The following is an 18,971-nucleotide window of genomic DNA, read 5'->3' as shown; positions in this document are numbered from 1 at the left end:
AGATCTTTATTTTATTTATTTATATGTGATGCTGAGAATCGAACCCAGTGCCTCACACTTGCCAGGCAAGTGCTCTACTGCTCAGCCCCAGCCCCAGGGTCCTTAATGGTAAGGTTTTAAGTAAACTACTATGTAATGTTGGAAACATGACTCTGATGATGTGAGAAAATGGATTTCTATGGAATTTAAAAACAAAACAATACAAAACAAAACAACAACAACAAAAAAAAAAAAAAAAAACAAGGAAAAGTAATTAGAAAGCCAAATCATGGAGTGTATGTCAGTTAATGAAAAAATTAACTAAAGAAGATGGACATAGGTGAGGTATACTATATTTGATGAATATGTGAATATGAGATAATTGAATTCAACAAGACAAAATGACTTGTTTGCAATCTTAAAGTTACTAAGGGAGAAGGATAAAAGATAACCCTGAGATTTCTGGTCTAAATGACTGTGTGACTGCTGTCACCAGGAAATAAAATTCAGAGTAGGGGAGATTTGAAAAAAAAGGAGTGAATATTGTTTAGAAAAACTTGAAATGAGAGAAGACAGTAAATAAACACACACACACACACATGCAAAACCACATATAATTTATATCAGAAAATTTAGAAAGTGTCACATGTGCCACTAGCACTCTTCTCTCTGAAGTGGCAGATTCCATCTGGGTCTGTGCAAACAGATCCAGATGCAGGTAAGTTATCAACAGAACATGTGGCGGGAAGATTGACATTTACCTGTTTCAGAAACAGACACAATGGCAGAGCAGGAGGGTATTCTCTGGTCTTTTCACTTTGCTGCTAATCTACTAAATCCAAAATGAAGGACCTCATTGATTTCATTCAAAATAGGCCCAGGAAAAATTAAAAAAACCTTTCCAGAAGGTTGGGGATTTATATAGGAAATGGTTTCTGGAGGAATTGTTCTCTGCAGTTGCCTCTGTTTTATAAGTTCTGGAGCTTCAAGAGAAGCTGTCCTCTTGTCCAGTCAAAGTGACAACATATTTTTTTTATTATCTTATCACAATTAATTTACAACTAAAAGACATAATTTGTTAATATGTAAATATATGTAAATAATTAACCTTGATTTTTATCTTATGCAATTTTCTTAGCTAGGAGGTATGTTTATATTTCTAGATGTTTTGCTTTTCTTCTTGTGTATATAATTCTCTTCCAACAACTTCTTAAAATTTTGCTTCTCCTAAAAGAGGAAAAAATCAAACAAACCTTAAAATGTATTCTTTGTATTGAACCTCAAAACCTTTCAGGCTTTAAGCATTTCACACTCCTAGTTTCTAACTCCAAGTTTGTATCTCTCTCTGGAATTATAAAACCCATCTTTAATATATAATGCTCCATAACTCAGTTTTTGTATTCTGGATAAGTTTAAATTCTTAAGACTCTTAAACTATTAATGTAACTCAACTTCTGATTCTTACCTTCTTACAAGAAAACACCGCATATGCTCATTTACATAGATCCACAAGAGCATAGATTTAATAAGACAATGCACATCTCATCACCAAAAAAGTTTTTTTTTTTTTTTAATGTGATATTTGGAAATCCAAAGAAGCACTGTTAATTAGAATATCCCTTAATGTTTATTGAACATTCACATTTGTGGAATTCAAGGAATGGAATTTAGATATTAGGAACAACTAGAAATAAAAATAGGTATATTATGAAAACAGGTGTTAAGATTTCAGAATTAAGATAATAGGAGGAATCTGCATCTGAGGAAGAAGATTAGAGGACAATTACTAGAATCAAAGTACAAGCTCATAATAAAGGTCACAGGAAAATAGTCATGGTGGGTCAGACTCAGAGGAGTGGATTTGGTGCTTGGGTCTTTACTGCCACTGAGTAGGAGTATTAACAAAGCCAGACCTAGGATGAGGACACATGGGTGGGCAGGACATTGAAAAGTCTCACATTATCCCATTAACTGCTAATATGTTTATTTAGGGCAATATTTTAATTATCTGAAAGAATAAAAAATAAAATATTCACAGTTACTTTGGAAAAGCAGATAACTTATTTGCAACATTTTATTTTATGACATGTACATGTGAAATGTATTTTCATGAAAATCCTTTAAAATAAATTGTGAATGGTACGTTTATATGATAGTGAATAAATTTAACTTTTCTTGGCTGGATCAGAAAAGCCAGTTAATCCTTCTTTTCTGGCCTAGGTTCTTAGTGAAATTGAATGAATTATTAAATGAAATCTGTAAATTCTGTTTTTAATTGCATAGAAAGGCCAAGTAGTATAGGATAAAATCATGGTGAAAAAAATTTTTAAAAAAGAAAGTCTAAAAAATATGTAACTAATGTATGTTAAAATTCCAATGAAAATTTTTATTTTTCTACTTATTATTTCAGGAGGTACTCCTAATACTAAAGTAAGTTTCTAATATCTTGTCAATATTTGGACTATCGTCAAGATTTTTTCTGAATTAAGAATATAGTGATCCAAAGTATAGTAAGAGTTTATTCTTTTCAGTGTCCTAAAGAACTTTGGTCATATTTAGTTTCTGAGATTCTTTATTCTACACTACTGATTATTTTATTAAGTTATCTGTAGACAGTATATTGTTAAAATGCTAACTGCCAACTGCCTTTTGAATAGCATGCTAATTATTAATATGCACATCCTTGAATGTACAGTTCGTGTGTATGTGTGTACGCCTATATGTAGTTGCATACTTGATTGAAAGTTCCCTGAGATCAGTGGCCTTGCTTGTCTGTTATTTGTGCATGTTTTTCCCTTTTGTTTCCTGTCCCTCCCTCCGTCCCTCCCTTCCTTCTTTTCTTTTTTTGCAGTATGGAGTATTGAACCCAGGATTTGTCACATGCTGCGCAAATGATTATGAATGGGCTTTTTTACATTCTAGTTTGACAGGGTCTTCCTCAGTCTCCCAGGCTGCCCTTGAACTTGGAATTCCCCCTGCCTAGGCCACTCTAGTAATTGGGATTAACACAATCAGCAGGCCTTTGCTTTTCTTAAGACAATCTGTATCACATCATCCTGAAAATTTACAGATACAAAGACAGAACCATTTTATCATTATCTGTTTACTTCCTAGATAACAAAAATTTAAAAAGTAGAATAAAGTTTAAAAGGAAAAAAATAGAGACAGTTTAATTTCATTTTCTTATTTACAAATCAAGATATTAGGGATCACAAAAGAAGATATTTCCCTAAGGATTTATGGAAGTTTTGAAAAAGAGCAAGCCCTTAAGATAGGCTATTCTCAAGTGCTTATTGAATCTACCTTTGCAGAGCCATGGAGGAGTTCTGTCGTCGTGATACCTGCTCACAGGGGTTTTGCCTTCATACTTGATACTGAACATGCAGCCTCTCAAGTGTTAACATGGAAGATAATGGTACACATCACCCAATTTCATCTTTCTTCCTCGTTGGTATTCCTGGCTTGCAAGATTTTCATTGCTGGATCGGCATCCCTGTCTTCCTCCTGTTTGCCCTGACCCTGCTGGGGAACAGCATCATCATTGCTACTGTCAAGCTAGAGCCAAGCCTCCACCAGCCTATGTATTTCTTCCTTTGCATGCTGGCAGTGAATGACATGGCTCTTTCCTCTTCCACAGCCCCCAAGATGCTTAGCATCTTCTGGTTTAATGATCACAGGATTGGCTTTAACATATGCCTAACACAAATGTATTTTATCCACACACTCTGTATTATTGAATCAGCTCTCCTAGTTGCCATGGCTTTTGATCGCTATGTGGCTATCTGCGTCCCATTGCATTACACAACCATCCTAACAACATCTAAAATCATTAAAATGGGCCTAGTTGGTGTCAGCCGAGCTATACTCATGGTTCTGCCCTGTCCTATTCTTATCAAGAGGCTGCCATACTATACAAATTATATCATCAATCATGTCTACTGTGAGCACATGGCCGTGGTGAAGTTGGCCAATGCCAACACCCTTATTAACAGAGCATATGGCATTTCTGTGGCCCTTTCAGTGATGATATTGGACCTGGGGCTCATAGCCACATCCTATATCAAAATTCTCCAGGCAGTCTTCCGGCTGTCTTCCCAGAATGCCCGCTCCAAAGCCCTGGGCACCTGTGCTGCCCATGTTTGCACTATCCTTGTCTCCTACACACCTGCACTGTTTAGCTTCTTAACTCATCGCATAGGCAAGAAGGTTCCTCCAAGCATCCATATACTCTTTGCAAGTCTATACCTTCTGGTACCTCCCACAGTCAATCCCCTGGTGTATGGAATCAAAACCAAGCAGATTCGGGACCGGGTGGTGGGTCTCTTCTTCCCAAATAAGAAAATTTCTGAACATTAAAACATTTCACTACAACTTTTGTTGGAAGAATATGGTTTATGAAGTTATGATGGATTAACAACATTTCCAACCTTGTCTTCAAAATGTCATTTCTCAGTTAACCTTTGTAGCAAGGATATTTGATGTGGTCTATTTTTTTTCTTTATCGTTGAGTTTTATTTTCATGGCAATCTCTCAGAGAAACATATTTATCATTTCATTCTCTGTCTTCCCATATTTCACAATTGTTGTTTAAATATATTTGTATCCTTGTTTCTCCATGTATCTACCTCTCAATATCTATATCTATTGATGAAGCAATATGCAGCAAGCTCTCTAGATAATTAGAGGAAAGTGCAGAGTAAAAGACAATCAGGAGTTTCAGTTTCTGTTCCCATGTATGAAAAGTTTGGAAAACATTCCTTCCATTCTTATGGCAAGAAATATATCTTAAAAAAATGACAATCATGTTTATCCAATTCTCCAGAGATATGAAATTACATGGCAAACTGCTAACCCAAAATTTAGAGAGTCAGATAAACCCAGAGAATCAGTCCATATGAGCTTACCTCAAACAGACAGCACTGAAGACAAGAGTGTTTTGCTCTAAAAGAATGTTAAACCTAGGGTCTATAGTTTGTCTCAGTGATAGAGCACTTGCCTTACATGTGTGAGGCATGATCCTCAGCACCACATAAAAATAAATAAACAAAATAAAGATATTGTATCCATCTACAACTAAAAAAAATATTTAAAAAAGAAGGTTAAACCTAATTTCTCAGAGAAGAAAATATACATATACCAGAGACTTGAATTTATATAAAGAAAGAACCTCAGAAAATCATAACTAGAGGTAAAATATTTGATATTTCTTATAATAATCGATTTAATAACTAATTTGTTGATCAGAGCAGAAGAGACAAGAAAAATCTCAGTGACCATGAGGTATGCAGACACGAGAGAACAGGAACAATATTATGAAGGTGAAGGTAGGGACTGGGAAAACTCCATTATAAGGAACCTGCACTTCCTATGAAGCAGAATTATATTCTTGGAAAGGGGGGTTTTTGATTAGTTGTAAATGAACATTTAAACCTCAAGGGAGACCACTAAGTGTGTCAGGGTTGTGTAACTGGTATTCTAACCCTGAAATCTCTAATATAGTCAATGAACTTCAGAAATGACAGAAAAAGAAGGAATGACAAAGAGAGAATAAATACAATAAATAAAAAGCAATTACAAACATGGTGGATATTAATCTACTAATGTGAATAACCACATTAAATGTAAATTGTCTAAATATGCAAATTGAAACAATTTTCAGAGAGGACAAAAAAACGTAGTAAATAACTATGTATTGAATATAAGAAATGCACTTTAAATGTAAAAACACATAAAGGTTAAAAGTAGAGCTATGAAAAATTATATGCAATGATAACTCACCAAGTAAAGCTAGAGTAACTATATTAATTTTAGATAAATCACTGTGGACCAAAGAAAATTATTAAAAGTAGCGTGGTCATTATGTAATGATGAGGGATTAATTGTACAATCAGACTAATAATTAATGTGATTTATCCTAATAGCACAGCAACAAAATAGTTGAATAAAATTGATAGAACTGTATGAAAATAATACAAATCTACTATTATAATCAGACTTGACTTCTTAATTTTCATCAATTAAGAAGAGAATATATTGGTAAAGATGGAGGTGACCCAAAGAGCACCACTAAGCCACCCGGTTTGAATGACATTTATAGAAAACTTCATCTAGCAACATGTAAATAAACATTTTCCTCAAGCTCACATGCAGTTTTCACAAAGAGCATTCACATTATAGACCATGAATAGAGATATAGAGAAATGGAAATTATATCCAATGAATAGAGATATAGAGAAATGGAAATTATACAAAGTATGTTTTCATACCACAATAGAATTACATAACAAATTATTAACAGAACATGGATAGAAATCCCCAAACACTGGGAGATTAAACCACACTTTTCTAAACAACATGTAAATTAGAGAAAAGTCTCAAGAGAAAATTTTAAAACCCATGTTTTAAACTAAGTAAAAAGAGTGGAATATGAAAATAAAGGGAAGGAAGTGTCCATAAACTCTGTACTTCAGTTGATAAAGTAGTCCTATCTTAAAATCCTCAGTGGCTCATGAAATTTGATTGACTAATGGGGTGCAGTTTTCAGACTCACAAGAGGCGTTCTTAAGATTTATGATGGAACATGACAACATGGTGGAGTTACAGGTATTAGAATTAAGACCTTGCTGCAAATTCTTAAAGTGTGAGACATCAAAAGGCTTACAGTCAGGGCAGTGGGTCGGCCAGGGCTTTGATGAGCCTTTTGTCATAGAGTTCTGCAGCATTAGAAACATACAGATGAATCTCATCTTCCCCCTACCTTAAAGCAGTGTCCATCTAGTTAGCAATGCATAATATGGAAACAAAGGAAGTTGATGATATTAAGCATTAAATCTGAAAAAAAAGTAGCTCATATAATGACCTCAAGATAACAAATGGAATTTGATAGACTTGCAGATTCACAGAATTGAGTTTTCCACCTGGTGATGATGCTTAGTATTTGCTTGGCAAAGGATGGTGAAGCATATTTCAGTTGTGCTGTTATTGAGGGATCACTGCTCAAAGACCAGAGGACAAGGGGCTAGAAGTACAGCCATACACGGCACACTCACATAAACACACATAGCACACCATAGTATACACATTACATCTGTGCTTGTTTTTGTAGATATTCATACATTTTGAAAACCTTGAATATATTAATAATTTCAATTCAAATAATGAACTGCAGGTTTTATTTTGCTTTTTGATATTTGTAATTTCTGTTCCCGGATGAGGAATAGGCTTTCCATTCATCTCAGCTCAAAGTTTCATCATCTCTGCCATTCCTTAAATGCTTTACAGGGTTAGCATGTACATAAAAGGATGAAATTAAATAATGAATGTAATTTTACTATTTCATTTAGTCAACAAAATAATATTCATTACATACCAGCTTTAGAGATATAAAGGTGAACTAGATGGGCTTAGTTTGCCTAGAGTATGTAACTCAAAAAAAATAAATTATGAGTCAAAGTATTATTATCTCAAGAGAAGAACTAGAACTTCTTATTTCAATACACCATTAACTTAAAAAAAAACAAACACTGATTCTCACCAAGAAAAAGGCCTTTTCAGAGTGACCTTCCATTATTTCAAATCAGATCAATGAGAAAACAAGAGGATCATCAAAGTGGAAAATTGTATACATTCTGGTTACTGGTGTGGTCAATTGGTCACTCGGCTACCTCAGTCGCAGGGTTAGAGACACAGAGTCAACACACAGACACCAGGAGCTGGTGGAAGCTGGCAGGTGACAACCGCAGTCGACCTCCAGGAAAGCTCTTTTAATGCGGAAGTGATTACAACTGATATAGAACGCATCTTCCAATCATACATAAGCAAGCAGGTTATACAACATCTAGAAACCAATCATCTTATGATTAATGTAGCCACACTATGAGGAAGCTCTAAATATTGCTACACAGTGGAAGGCAGACTGGAAGGATCATTGTCCCAAGGGGAGGGGGCCTTATGAGTCAGGGATTTCATGCCCTGAAGCACCTAACTCTCAGTTTTCTGGCCTTGTAGCTTGGCAACGCTGACCTCAAGCACTGAGGAGGTGGTTTCACTGATGGCTCGCTAAAGCAGAGTGCCCTGTCCTGCAGGTGTTCCTGTCAGGCTTGTACGAGCATAGGTTTTACTAGCACTTTGAGCTGATTGTAGCTGCTAGCTGTAAACCAAAAGTTATTCCAACAGAAAATCTTTGACACATGTTTTATAATAAGTTGGGAATCTACCCATAAGTGATAGTACTGAGCAAAGATGGGACAAATAGCTCAAAAATAAAACATAAGAGTATGAATTAGAATGGAATGCAAAGCCCAACCTGTGGGTAAAGAAGGTGAAAGCCGGGAGATGAAACTCAGAGAAGATATAAACATAGGTGGCATAGTCTAGTTTCCTTTTGAGCAGCTTGAAGACAATTATGAATATTTGAAAGTAAGAGAGTGTGGTGAAAGTTATGTCACATTTCAGTATATTGAAGTCACACCAGCATTACATATATATCTTGTTGATTCAAATGTCTTCTGATGCCACCTTCAGTATGGTCACATGTTCCCAGTATAAATGGGAGACCACAGTGCTCCATCTGAATCTGAAACAGCATTTATGAGAATGAGACATGCAGATAAAAAGGTGACTCAGAGTGCCACCTCAAACCTAATCTGAGTGAGAAATTGGTGAGTAAAAGTGTTTGCGTGTTTCAGGATCACACATTGCCACATAGTGGTCCAATGACATAGCCAGCCAAACACCTGACTCACTACCCTGGAATGTATTGGTGAACCATATCTGTAAGACACAGCTATCAAAGTACAGTTTCTATAGATGAAATCCAGAATTTTCTAACATCTTGGGCAGAATACAAGTAGTGAAAGCAGTGGCTCCTAGCATTCCCAGAAAGGAGGTACACTGGGCTCAAGCAATTTGCACTTGGCTTTGATGGTGACTAGGAGTTGGGAATTCTTCCAGAGAGCAGTGATGTACCTGGCACAGAAAGGGATACCAACCCAGAAGTGCAGAGACTCCATGGTGCACACATTACAGCTAGATGTATGAGGCTTTCAACACAAATCACCTCCTCACTGTAGAATTCAGATATAAACACAATACATAATCCTTTGAAATGTCATGCGTACTGTATATCCTGGAATAACAAAGTTAGTTCCTTCAGTTGTGCCCACGCTAATTTACTGTAGTATGTATAGATTATTTCTCCTCTTTGTTAGAGAAGAAAGTCTTAGTTTCCAGGAAAACTCCTCACCTGTTCATCCTTGACATATCACACATGATCATTTGCTTTGTTGGTCTCCACTATCTCTTCCAGAACTACATTGTTTAGGATTGAGAATCACCTGAATGGAGCCTCATTCTTAGGATGATGTCATATCTATTAAAAGAGATTATTTCTATTCTGATGAAAATTAATTAAATCCTACCACTCTAAGATATCCACCATGACCTGTTTTTGGTATTTCTTTGCTCACCTGTAACACTGGGATAGTACCACCTTTTATAATTCTCATATTTAGATCTTTCTACCTCTTAAACCACACCTTATCATGCAATCCAAAAATAAAATAATCAATGATAAAAACCATTACTTAGTTCTAGTATTTTATGCTTCCCAGAAAGAATATTACATCAAATTATCTGGGCTCTTTACTTGGTCTTCAAGGAAAGCTCTATGGTGAAATGACTGTAACTGAAGTACTTGAAAAAGCATGACTTGAAAACTGTGCTTAAAAGAATGCTTACCATGTAGGCAGCACTGTATACTATATACACTATACTATTAATATTACTATTGTCATTCACTTCAACCCTCCTTATAAGCATTTTTCTTGTTGTTAGAAAATGTATTCTGGAATTATGTACATGTCTTTTTTAACTTTCCTTTGCTCATTTCCTGTTCCTGACTTTTTTTCCCCCTGATTTCTGCACTTTACCAACAAATTCTGTGAATTATTCAATTCTCAACTGAAACATTATTTTCTTTATGCAACAATTTCTTATGGACTTAAATAGAAGTTGATATTCCTCTTTTATGTCCTCAGTGAGAGACTGGTTAATTAATATAACCCACTGAAAATTAATAAATTAATGAGTTTAATTTTCTCTCAATTGATTAAACATCCAATTTACTCAGATTTTAATGCAGATGGAAATCCAGTTGCTCTTTTCCTGCAGTTAAAAATGGACACATAAGACTGGGAAGGATAGAGGATAAATCTAGGAAAAATTCTAAGGATCATCCTACCTTGGGATATAAGTTTCATCTACTTTTGCTACAACTTACTGTTCCTATGCTGACCCAAGCAAAAACAAATGCCCTTCTTAGTGCAATGTTTGAAGAACACTAGTTCCGATGAGAGAAGAAAGGGAAAATACCCGGAGACCAAAGGAAATCACTACTACTTTTTAACATTCCCCATGTCTTAGATCAAATCTTATATGAAAATTAATTTCCTTTTATGAGTGTCAGAATTTTAAATGTCAGAGTTAAAACTTACTCAGACTAAATCCCTTAGGTACAATCATAGGTTCAGTTCCCAATATCCTCTTTAAATATTACCAAAATGTTTCCCTTCAAAGTGCATAGTCACTCATGTGAACAATGACTCGCATATTTTATTTTCTGGTCTTCCTATGTGAACAGATCAGTGTACCCCACTGTTGCATTCCATGCAGATGAAGAAATTCATTCCTAGAGACATGTATAGCAGAAGAAATATCAACTGCCACAGTCTGGCTGGGCACAAATCACGGGCCATTCCGACTCGGCTATGGCTCTCAGCAATCAACATTCAAATGAAGTCAATAACGTGATTCTACTGAGGAATTGATGAGTGACAAAATAATAATTTCTACAGGCCAAGAATTTTAACTGATCCTTCTAGCCTTATTTAAGTGGAGAAGGCATAAGGAAGCATTGTAAGACTCCATCGTTTTTCCTCCCTGAATCTCAGTAACTCCGGGACCATCCATTAAGTATTCAGAGCATAGGACTCAATCTTGGATTCCTAAAACTGTAGAAGTAAAATTTTAAAATTAATAAATGGGATGGTATCAAACTAAAAAGCTTCCTCATAGCAAAGGAAACAATAAAGAGCAGGAAGAGAGAGCATACAGAATGGGATAAAATATTTTCCACCTGCACATGAGATAGGCAGCTAGAGCTTTAATTTCCAAAATATACAGAGAACTCAAAAAGCTTAACACCAAAAACAATCCCCCCACACAAATAACTCAAATCAATAAATTGGCAAAGGAAATAAATAGACACTTCTCAAAAGAAGAAATATAAATGGTCAACAAGTGTATGAAAAAAAGTTCAACATCTCTAGAAACTAGAGAAATGGAAATTAAAACTACACTGAGATTTCATTTCACTCCAGTCAGAATAGCAATTAACAAGAATACAAGCAACAATAAATGTTGGCAAGAACGTGGTCAAAAGAGTACACTCATATATTGCTGGTGGGACTGCAAATTGGTGCAACCACTCTGGAAAGAAGTATGGCGCTTCCTCAAAAAACTAGGAATGAACCACCATTTGATGCAATTATATCACTTCTTGGTATATATCCAAAGGATTTAAAATCAGCATACTACAATGATGCAGCCACATCAATATTTATAGCAGCACAATTCAGGATAGCTAAATTATGGAATCAACCTAGACGCTCATCAACAGATAAATGGGTATAGAAATATGGTTTATATACACAATGAAATATTAATGAATCATAATGAATGACTATGAATCATAATGAATGATTAATGAATCATAATGAATGACTGTATGACATTCACTGATAAATGAATGGATTTGGAGACTCTTGTGATGTAAAATAAGCCAATCCACAAAAACAAAGGTTGAATATTCTCTCTGATACATGGATGTTAACCAATGAAAAGTGGGGGGAGGGAAAGAATAGAAGTTCAGTGGATTAGACAAATGGGGGTGAAGGGAAAGGAGGGGGCATAGGAATAGGAAAGACTGTGCAATCTAACATATCTTTCCTATGTTCATATGTAAATACACCACAAATAGTCTCAATATTGTGTATATCCACAAGATTAGAATCCTAATTAAAATAAGATATATTCCATGTTTGTATAAATATGCCAAAGTACATGTTGCTGTCATGTATAACTGAAAAGAACAAATAAAAATTTTAAAAAGACTCAGTTTTGGGCAGCTCCTAACACCTGAGTTGATAGAAGAAAGATAAAGAAGTGTCATCAAAACCATAAATTGCTTATTCTGGCTCTTATCTAAATGACTTCTGAAATAGAATGCGTTGAAGCTGGGAAGAGGTCAGAACCAATTCTAAGACACCAGTTCCAGTATACTCAAGGGACTCATAAATTACCTTCAAAAAATTGAAAGTGATATTATCTATATCAAAAACAGCTTTTCTGAACACCACTGAGATATTTACATAAAACCATTGTCCCCACTTTTGGAAAGCATCTCTGGTATGTCTCAGTTTTCACCAACACCTGCTAGACAACTCCCAATATCCAGAATCAACCATCTTATCTTCCGTGTAAGCTGGCTCAGTGAAACACTTTTTAATGTGGTTATACCAGAGAAGTGCTATTTTACACAAAATGGAATTACCAAGACTTATAATCTCTGTACTTTAACCAATGTGTATATCATAAACTCTTTTAGCTATAATATTCTGAAGCATGAGTGGTTAATATAGTTTTTGTTTGTTTGCATAGGAAAACAGTGGTTGATCTAGAGAGTCATTCCTAGTTTCTAAAAAAAGGAAAATTTCCCCATAAAGGTACTGTTTTCATCACTAATTAAAAATCAACCTTGAATTAGGGAACTCTGCAGCCATCATGATCCTTTTTTATAGACAATTGTGATTAACCGATAGGTAAAATATGCATATATTTTAGGCTTCCTGATTGTCCAAGAATACTTATCTATTCTGTATATTATGAGACAATTCTAGTAAAATCTTATCTTGGGGTCTCATTTTATTTATATATAAAGTGATAACACATGACTTCTTGATTTTGAAACTCTTACCTGCTGTAACTTTCTACAGTTCTGTGATCTTCCCAGGGAGGCTTCATATACAGAGAATCTGAATAAGGGTGTCTCAAAGAGGAAATCTGATCAAAGTCTTCAGATAGGGTCTTTGACTTCACTATTGAAGGAAGGAGTGGCTGAAGGGAATGTTCTAGATTGCTTTTAATTCCTGCACATTATTCATACCTTGGTTATTTCTTTTTTTCCAGTTTCCATAGTTACTGGTATAAACTGAAAATACATATTAATTGTGTAGAGTGAGACAATGGAAGTTGGAAAAGAAGAGCAACCTTAGCATAAAATAATAAACGTAGGGACAGAACTATAAAACTAGAATTTCTCCATGAAAAACAACTATTGTATTTCTTAAAACACATGGTGCCAGGATGAGAATTGTGATTTTTTTCTTGTCAAATTATGTGACAGTGGCTAAATGTACCAAAATTTGTGGAATGATTTTTTACACCTATAGAAACAATGCTATTTAAACTTGTAACAAATTATGTGCCATCTATGAAAAGTCTATGGCATAAGTACTTAATTGCTAACATATGAGTGGTTCAATCCTCTATGATCTCACAGTTACCTTTTTTTAAGAATATCACTTGATAAACTGTGATTTTGCATTTCTTCAATGTCCTGCAGGACCTTTAAGATCAAATCAGGAATATATCCAAAAAATGTAGATAGCCTCTAGAAGCTGGAAAAGGCTTGAGAACTGACATTTTTGTTCATTAAGCCCTGTCTCAAGATTCATACCCACCAGAATCAAAATAGAGAGAATAACAAGTGTTGGTGAGTTTATAAAGAAATCTCAACCAACATGTTATTGCTTGAAATATAAAATGTTTCAGAGGCTTTGGGAAATAGTTTATCAGCTTCTAAAAATGTTAAAAAATAGAATTATTATTCTGATCCACAGCTGGATATCTACCCAAGAGAATTGAAAACTTATGTTTGTATATAAATGCTTATCATAGCATTATTGGTGATAGTCAAAAAGTGGGAAAAAACACAAATGCAAATGTAAAAAGAAGTAGAATGCTGAATAATAAATAATACAATATGGATGAATCTCAAAAACAGTATGCTCCAAGTTACACTCAGGTTGTTGGAAGAGAGTTCTCAAAGGAAATTTATGGGATTCTCCCTTTTTCTCTTTGTATTTCTGGTTAAGTGTTTTGTTCATCGCGTACTTCTGCCACACATGTTACCTTGGCACAGGCTCAAATGGATGGAATCAATTTATAACATGCCAGTATCTGCAAACTATGAGCCTGAACAAAATTTTTATCTTCATAAGTTAATCATTCCAGGTATTTTATTTTAGTGACAGAAAGGTAACTAACACAGAAGCTAAAATTTGCCTGATTAATGGGCCATTTGTATCATTATATCACTGTTTCCAGACTCATCAAGTGAATGGAACTCAGATAAGATCTTACAAGTCTGTGCTCGTGCTCACTGTGTTTTGATACCTGAAATGTCACTTGTGTTAATATAGATTCAGTTTCCCATGTCCTAAAAACTTAATTTGTCATTTGGGCCTTGTGGCACACACCTATATTCCCATCCACTTGGGGACTAAAGCAGAAGGATAGCAAGTTGGAGCCCAGACTGTGCACCTTAAAAAGAATCTGTCTTTAAAAAAAAAAGTTAAAATTGGAAGGGCTGGACATGTATTTCAGAGCACTCCTAAGTTCTGTCTCCAATAATGAAACAAAAGGAACAAAATATTAAAAAAAATAAAATAAAATAAAAAACAAAAAAAGCTATTTCCGTAAAATATTCCTGGATAAAAATGGTGAGTTTTGTTCTTCCAAAAAGTTTATTGCAGTTCCATGATCTCCAGCCTTGCATTATCTATATGCTTAACATTTTTCATATCATATTCTCTTTTAAAACCTGGAGGTAGTCCACATTATCTACAAAGAATTTGTTTTCCTAACTCCAGATATAGTTTCTATTGGATAACAATGCTATCTACTCACTGTTTCAATCAGTTACCACCTTATGCATCTACAAATTTGCTGCTTTTTATCTTTTTATACCTTCCTTCATCATGTACAATAGATGATACCTTAGTACTTTACATTAATTATTTGCATATAGACAGAGAAATTTATATTGCTTTTTCTAGATTTGCCATATATTCATTAGCATTGAACTCAGCCAGCTTATCTAACAGTTATTTTTTCCATAAGGCACAGTACTACTTCAGGGACACTGGCCTGCACTTCACCAATATATTTAATGGCCACTTGAAGCAGCAAATGACCAATAAAAAAACACAAAAATATTTATAACATTCCCTAAAAGACTATGTGAAGACATCTGTATATAGTATAAGAGATGAGAAAGAAAGCAGATACTTTCATCCTGATTCAACCTCACCTGTGCTTTTCACAGCTATAAAACACAATTCTGACAGATTAAAGACGAAAAGTACTATTATAATTTTATAGCTGCTGGAAAAAAATTCACATGACTGAATTTAACATAGGTATTCAGATTGACACATTTTCCCTTCATTTTCTATTTTACTCCTCAGTATTTCTAGGATTAACTTTTGAGTGGTGTGTTAACTCTGTTAAAAAGAAGAATTGAACCTATGAGAAAGTTTATTAGCTTTTGAAATATAAGCAACAAAGCAGAGTGTCTATTTTAAGGAATAAAACATATAGTGTTTTGATATATGTACTTATGTAATCATTTTCACAATCAAGGTAATTAACATATCTATTACTTCACATAATTGTCATTGTGTGTATATAGTCTTTAGAACTACTCTCTCAGTGAATTTTCAGTATATGATAAGAACATGATCATTAACCACAACTAGTATGTTGTCCACTAGCTATCTAGAACACAGTCATTTCATAATTCTAAGATTTAAACTATAACCGACAAGTGTTCACTTCTTCAGACTTCAGCCCCTGGCAATGATCATTCCACTCTCTGTTTCCTCTAAGTTTCACTTTTCTAATAGAATACATTTCTTTCTTTGTCTGGATTATTGCACTTAGCATAACATCCTTAGTTTCATTCATATTGATACATATGGAAGGTTTGCCTTCCATTTTAAGATCCATGATATTTCATTTTATCCATCTACTATAATTTATTTTTCCCTTTTCTGTGGATAGACACTTAGGTTGTTTACATACATGACTATTGTGAATGGTGCTTCAATGAACATGAAAGTACAAATTATTTTGAGGTCTTTTAGTTCTTTTGTGTTAGGTAGAATCTATATTTAGTGATAGTTGTATATTAAATATCTGAGAATATTCCATAGATTATTTCAGACATATTTGGAGACACCCAATTATTTCAAAATATAAATGATGATCAATTATTTGCATATTTATAGGGATTCTAACTAGATTCTGTGATAAAGCTTTCAAAAATCAAGTTTTTTTGGAGAAGCTACAGAATTTACTGTGATTATTTTATACTTGTATTCAACAAACGTGTATTGAGGCTCTACTTTTGTAAGGGACTACATTTAGAGAGATAAAAACATAAAATATATCAAACCACAAGTTTCTTATTAAACAGAAAAGAGACACACATTGATTAAAATATTTTCCCCATTTAATTAGTTCTGTGTTAAGAACATTACTGAAATAGCTTGATGGAATTTTTTTAACTCTGTTTCTACAGACATAGAAAAACTTCATAGAAAAATTGACATGTAATTTCAATATCTTGTGACATTTCCCAGTACCATCCCCAAGCCATGTTTCAAAAAAATTATTGCATTAATCCCTGATATTTTAACTGAATACCTATTAAGAAAAATACTACATTTCTTGAATAATACAATTCTATTTCAAGGTAACTTTTTCTCCTTAACAAATTTATTAAGTACCTTCTCTCAAGGCTAGTATGCAGCCAATAAATTATATTCTGAGGATAGTACCAAAATTATCAAAAAATTAAATATTGACCTTATATTTGGAAATATTAACTTCTTTCAAAAAGATCAAATCACTTCTTATTAGAAAAAGTTTTCTGTTATCCAATTATACAAATCATTTGGTAGACTTCTATGGAGCTTTAATTATATTCTAAAATCCTAGATTTTTTCTTATAAAATTCAATATTTTATAAAATCAAACAAAGAAACTCATGTCATGTTGCTGTAAAATTATTAATGGGAATTTCTGAAATTTGAGGGAATTGCTACAGATCTATGGAGGGTAGATGCAAATCATATATCATGATTCGCTTTTAAAAAATTTTATATGCTTAAAATAAATAAACTTATTAGAATAAGTAGTTACTTAACACTGACATTAACAAAATGAATAGTATGAATATTTATTAATTCCATAAATTCATGCCAAGTATGATATCAGAAATAAGTAATATAAAAGGTGATTACATTGTGATTAAGAAAAAGTCGAAATTTTATATAGGTGGAAGGGGTGGATGAAAACAGAAAGAAATATAAAGTATAATTTAAATAGGCAAAGAAAATTGAGCAAAATTTAAGATATCACTTAATTGATTTAGTGTCTCTTATTCAAATTTCCATGTTCGTCAAGTTAAATTATACTAACCAGTACATTTAAAGGGATTTTATGATCTGTTGCAACAGGGGAAAGCTATAATGTGGTACTGAAGTGGAAAATTGGTCATGTATTTCACCTAATCCCAAGGGTATATCAGTCATGGTAGTGCTTTACACTGTGGTCATATATTAATTTTCTTTAAGACTGAACAGACATTCCCAAAAGGCTAGATTGCAAACTAAACCCTATGTACCTATTAGCATTATTGTAACTGAATAAAAGCACCTAAATTTCTGATATCCTCATTACTCACACTGTAAGTTCCATGTAGAGATAACAGGAATAAAGCATCACGTTTCTATATTGATGCTTGTGGCAATTGCATTATATTTGATTTTCTTCTGAAAGCAGATTAACATTGCTGGAAATTTGGGAATCACAAACTTGAATAATTAAAATAGCTCTCTTAGAAGATTTTCCATCTTCTACTCATGTCTGCTCTCTCTCACTCCCACCTCAATAGTTCAACATTTGTTCTCACTGGCGTTCCTGGTCTAGAAGTTTACTCCCTCTGGCTCTCCATCCCCTTCTCCTCCATCTATGCCATGGTGTTCCTGGGAAACTGTACGGTGCTCCATGTGATCAGGACTGAGCCAAGCTTGCACCAGCCCATGTTCTACTTCCTGGCCATGCTGTCCCTCACTGATCTGTGCATGGGACTGTCCACTGTGCACACGGTGCTGGGAGTCCTCTATGGGTTCATGCAAGAGATCAGCCTGGATTTCTGCATTGCTCAGTCCTATTTCATCCATGGTCTGTCCCTCATGGAGTCCTCTGTCCTCCTGGCTATGGCCTTTGACCGCTACATTGCCATTTCCAACCCTCTACGCTACTCCTCCATCCTAACCAATGACAATATCATGAAAATCGGGGTGGCAATTTTGTGTAGAAGTTTTTCATTCATTTCTCCTGCCATCATCCGCCTGAAGTTCTTAAATTACTGCCGTCCTCACATCCTCTCTCACTCTTTCTGCCTGCACCAAGACTTACTTCGATTGGCCTGTTCAGACATCCGCTTCAACAGCATCTATGCTCTGGTTCTGGTGATCATGAACTTGCTGCTGGATGCTGTGCTCATCATAATCTCCTACATTATGATCTTGCACACTGTCTTAGCCATTGCATCCCGGGAGGAGAGAATGAAGTCCTTACAGACCTGTGTGTCTCACATCTGTGCTGTTTTGGTTTTCTACATCCCAATCATTGGTCTGACCATGGTTCATCGCTTTGGCAAACACCTCTCTCCTCTGGTTCATGTCCTCATGGGCAACATCTATATCCTTTTCCCACCCTTGATGAACCCCATTATCTACAGTATCAAGACCCACCAGATACGAAGGAGAGTGCAGAGGTTGTTCTCCTTGAAAGCAGTCTAA

General features: G+C 34.6%; 2 protein-coding genes across 2 annotated transcripts; both read left to right on the top strand.

Annotated features, from left to right (window-relative positions):
• Nucleotides 1-3,381: 3,381 nt before the first annotated feature.
• On the top strand, nt 3,382-4,335 carry LOC107160948 (olfactory receptor 52P1-like). The gene has a single exon (XM_015507517.1). It carries the CDS (start codon nt 3,382-3,384, stop codon nt 4,333-4,335), a length of 954 nt encoding a protein of 317 aa, XP_015363003.1.
• Nucleotides 4,336-18,026: 13,691 nt separating this feature from the next.
• On the top strand, nt 18,027-18,971 carry LOC107157221 (olfactory receptor 51V1-like). The gene has a single exon (XM_015503554.1). It carries the CDS (start codon nt 18,027-18,029, stop codon nt 18,969-18,971), a length of 945 nt encoding a protein of 314 aa, XP_015359040.1.

This window comes from Marmota marmota, unplaced genomic scaffold (assembly GCF_001458135.2).
Source record: "Marmota marmota marmota unplaced genomic scaffold, marMar, whole genome shotgun sequence".
Lineage (NCBI taxonomy): Eukaryota > Metazoa > Chordata > Mammalia > Rodentia > Sciuridae > Marmota > Marmota marmota.
Note: the sequence above shows the minus strand (reverse complement) of the source record. Positions and strands in the feature narration are given on the sequence as shown.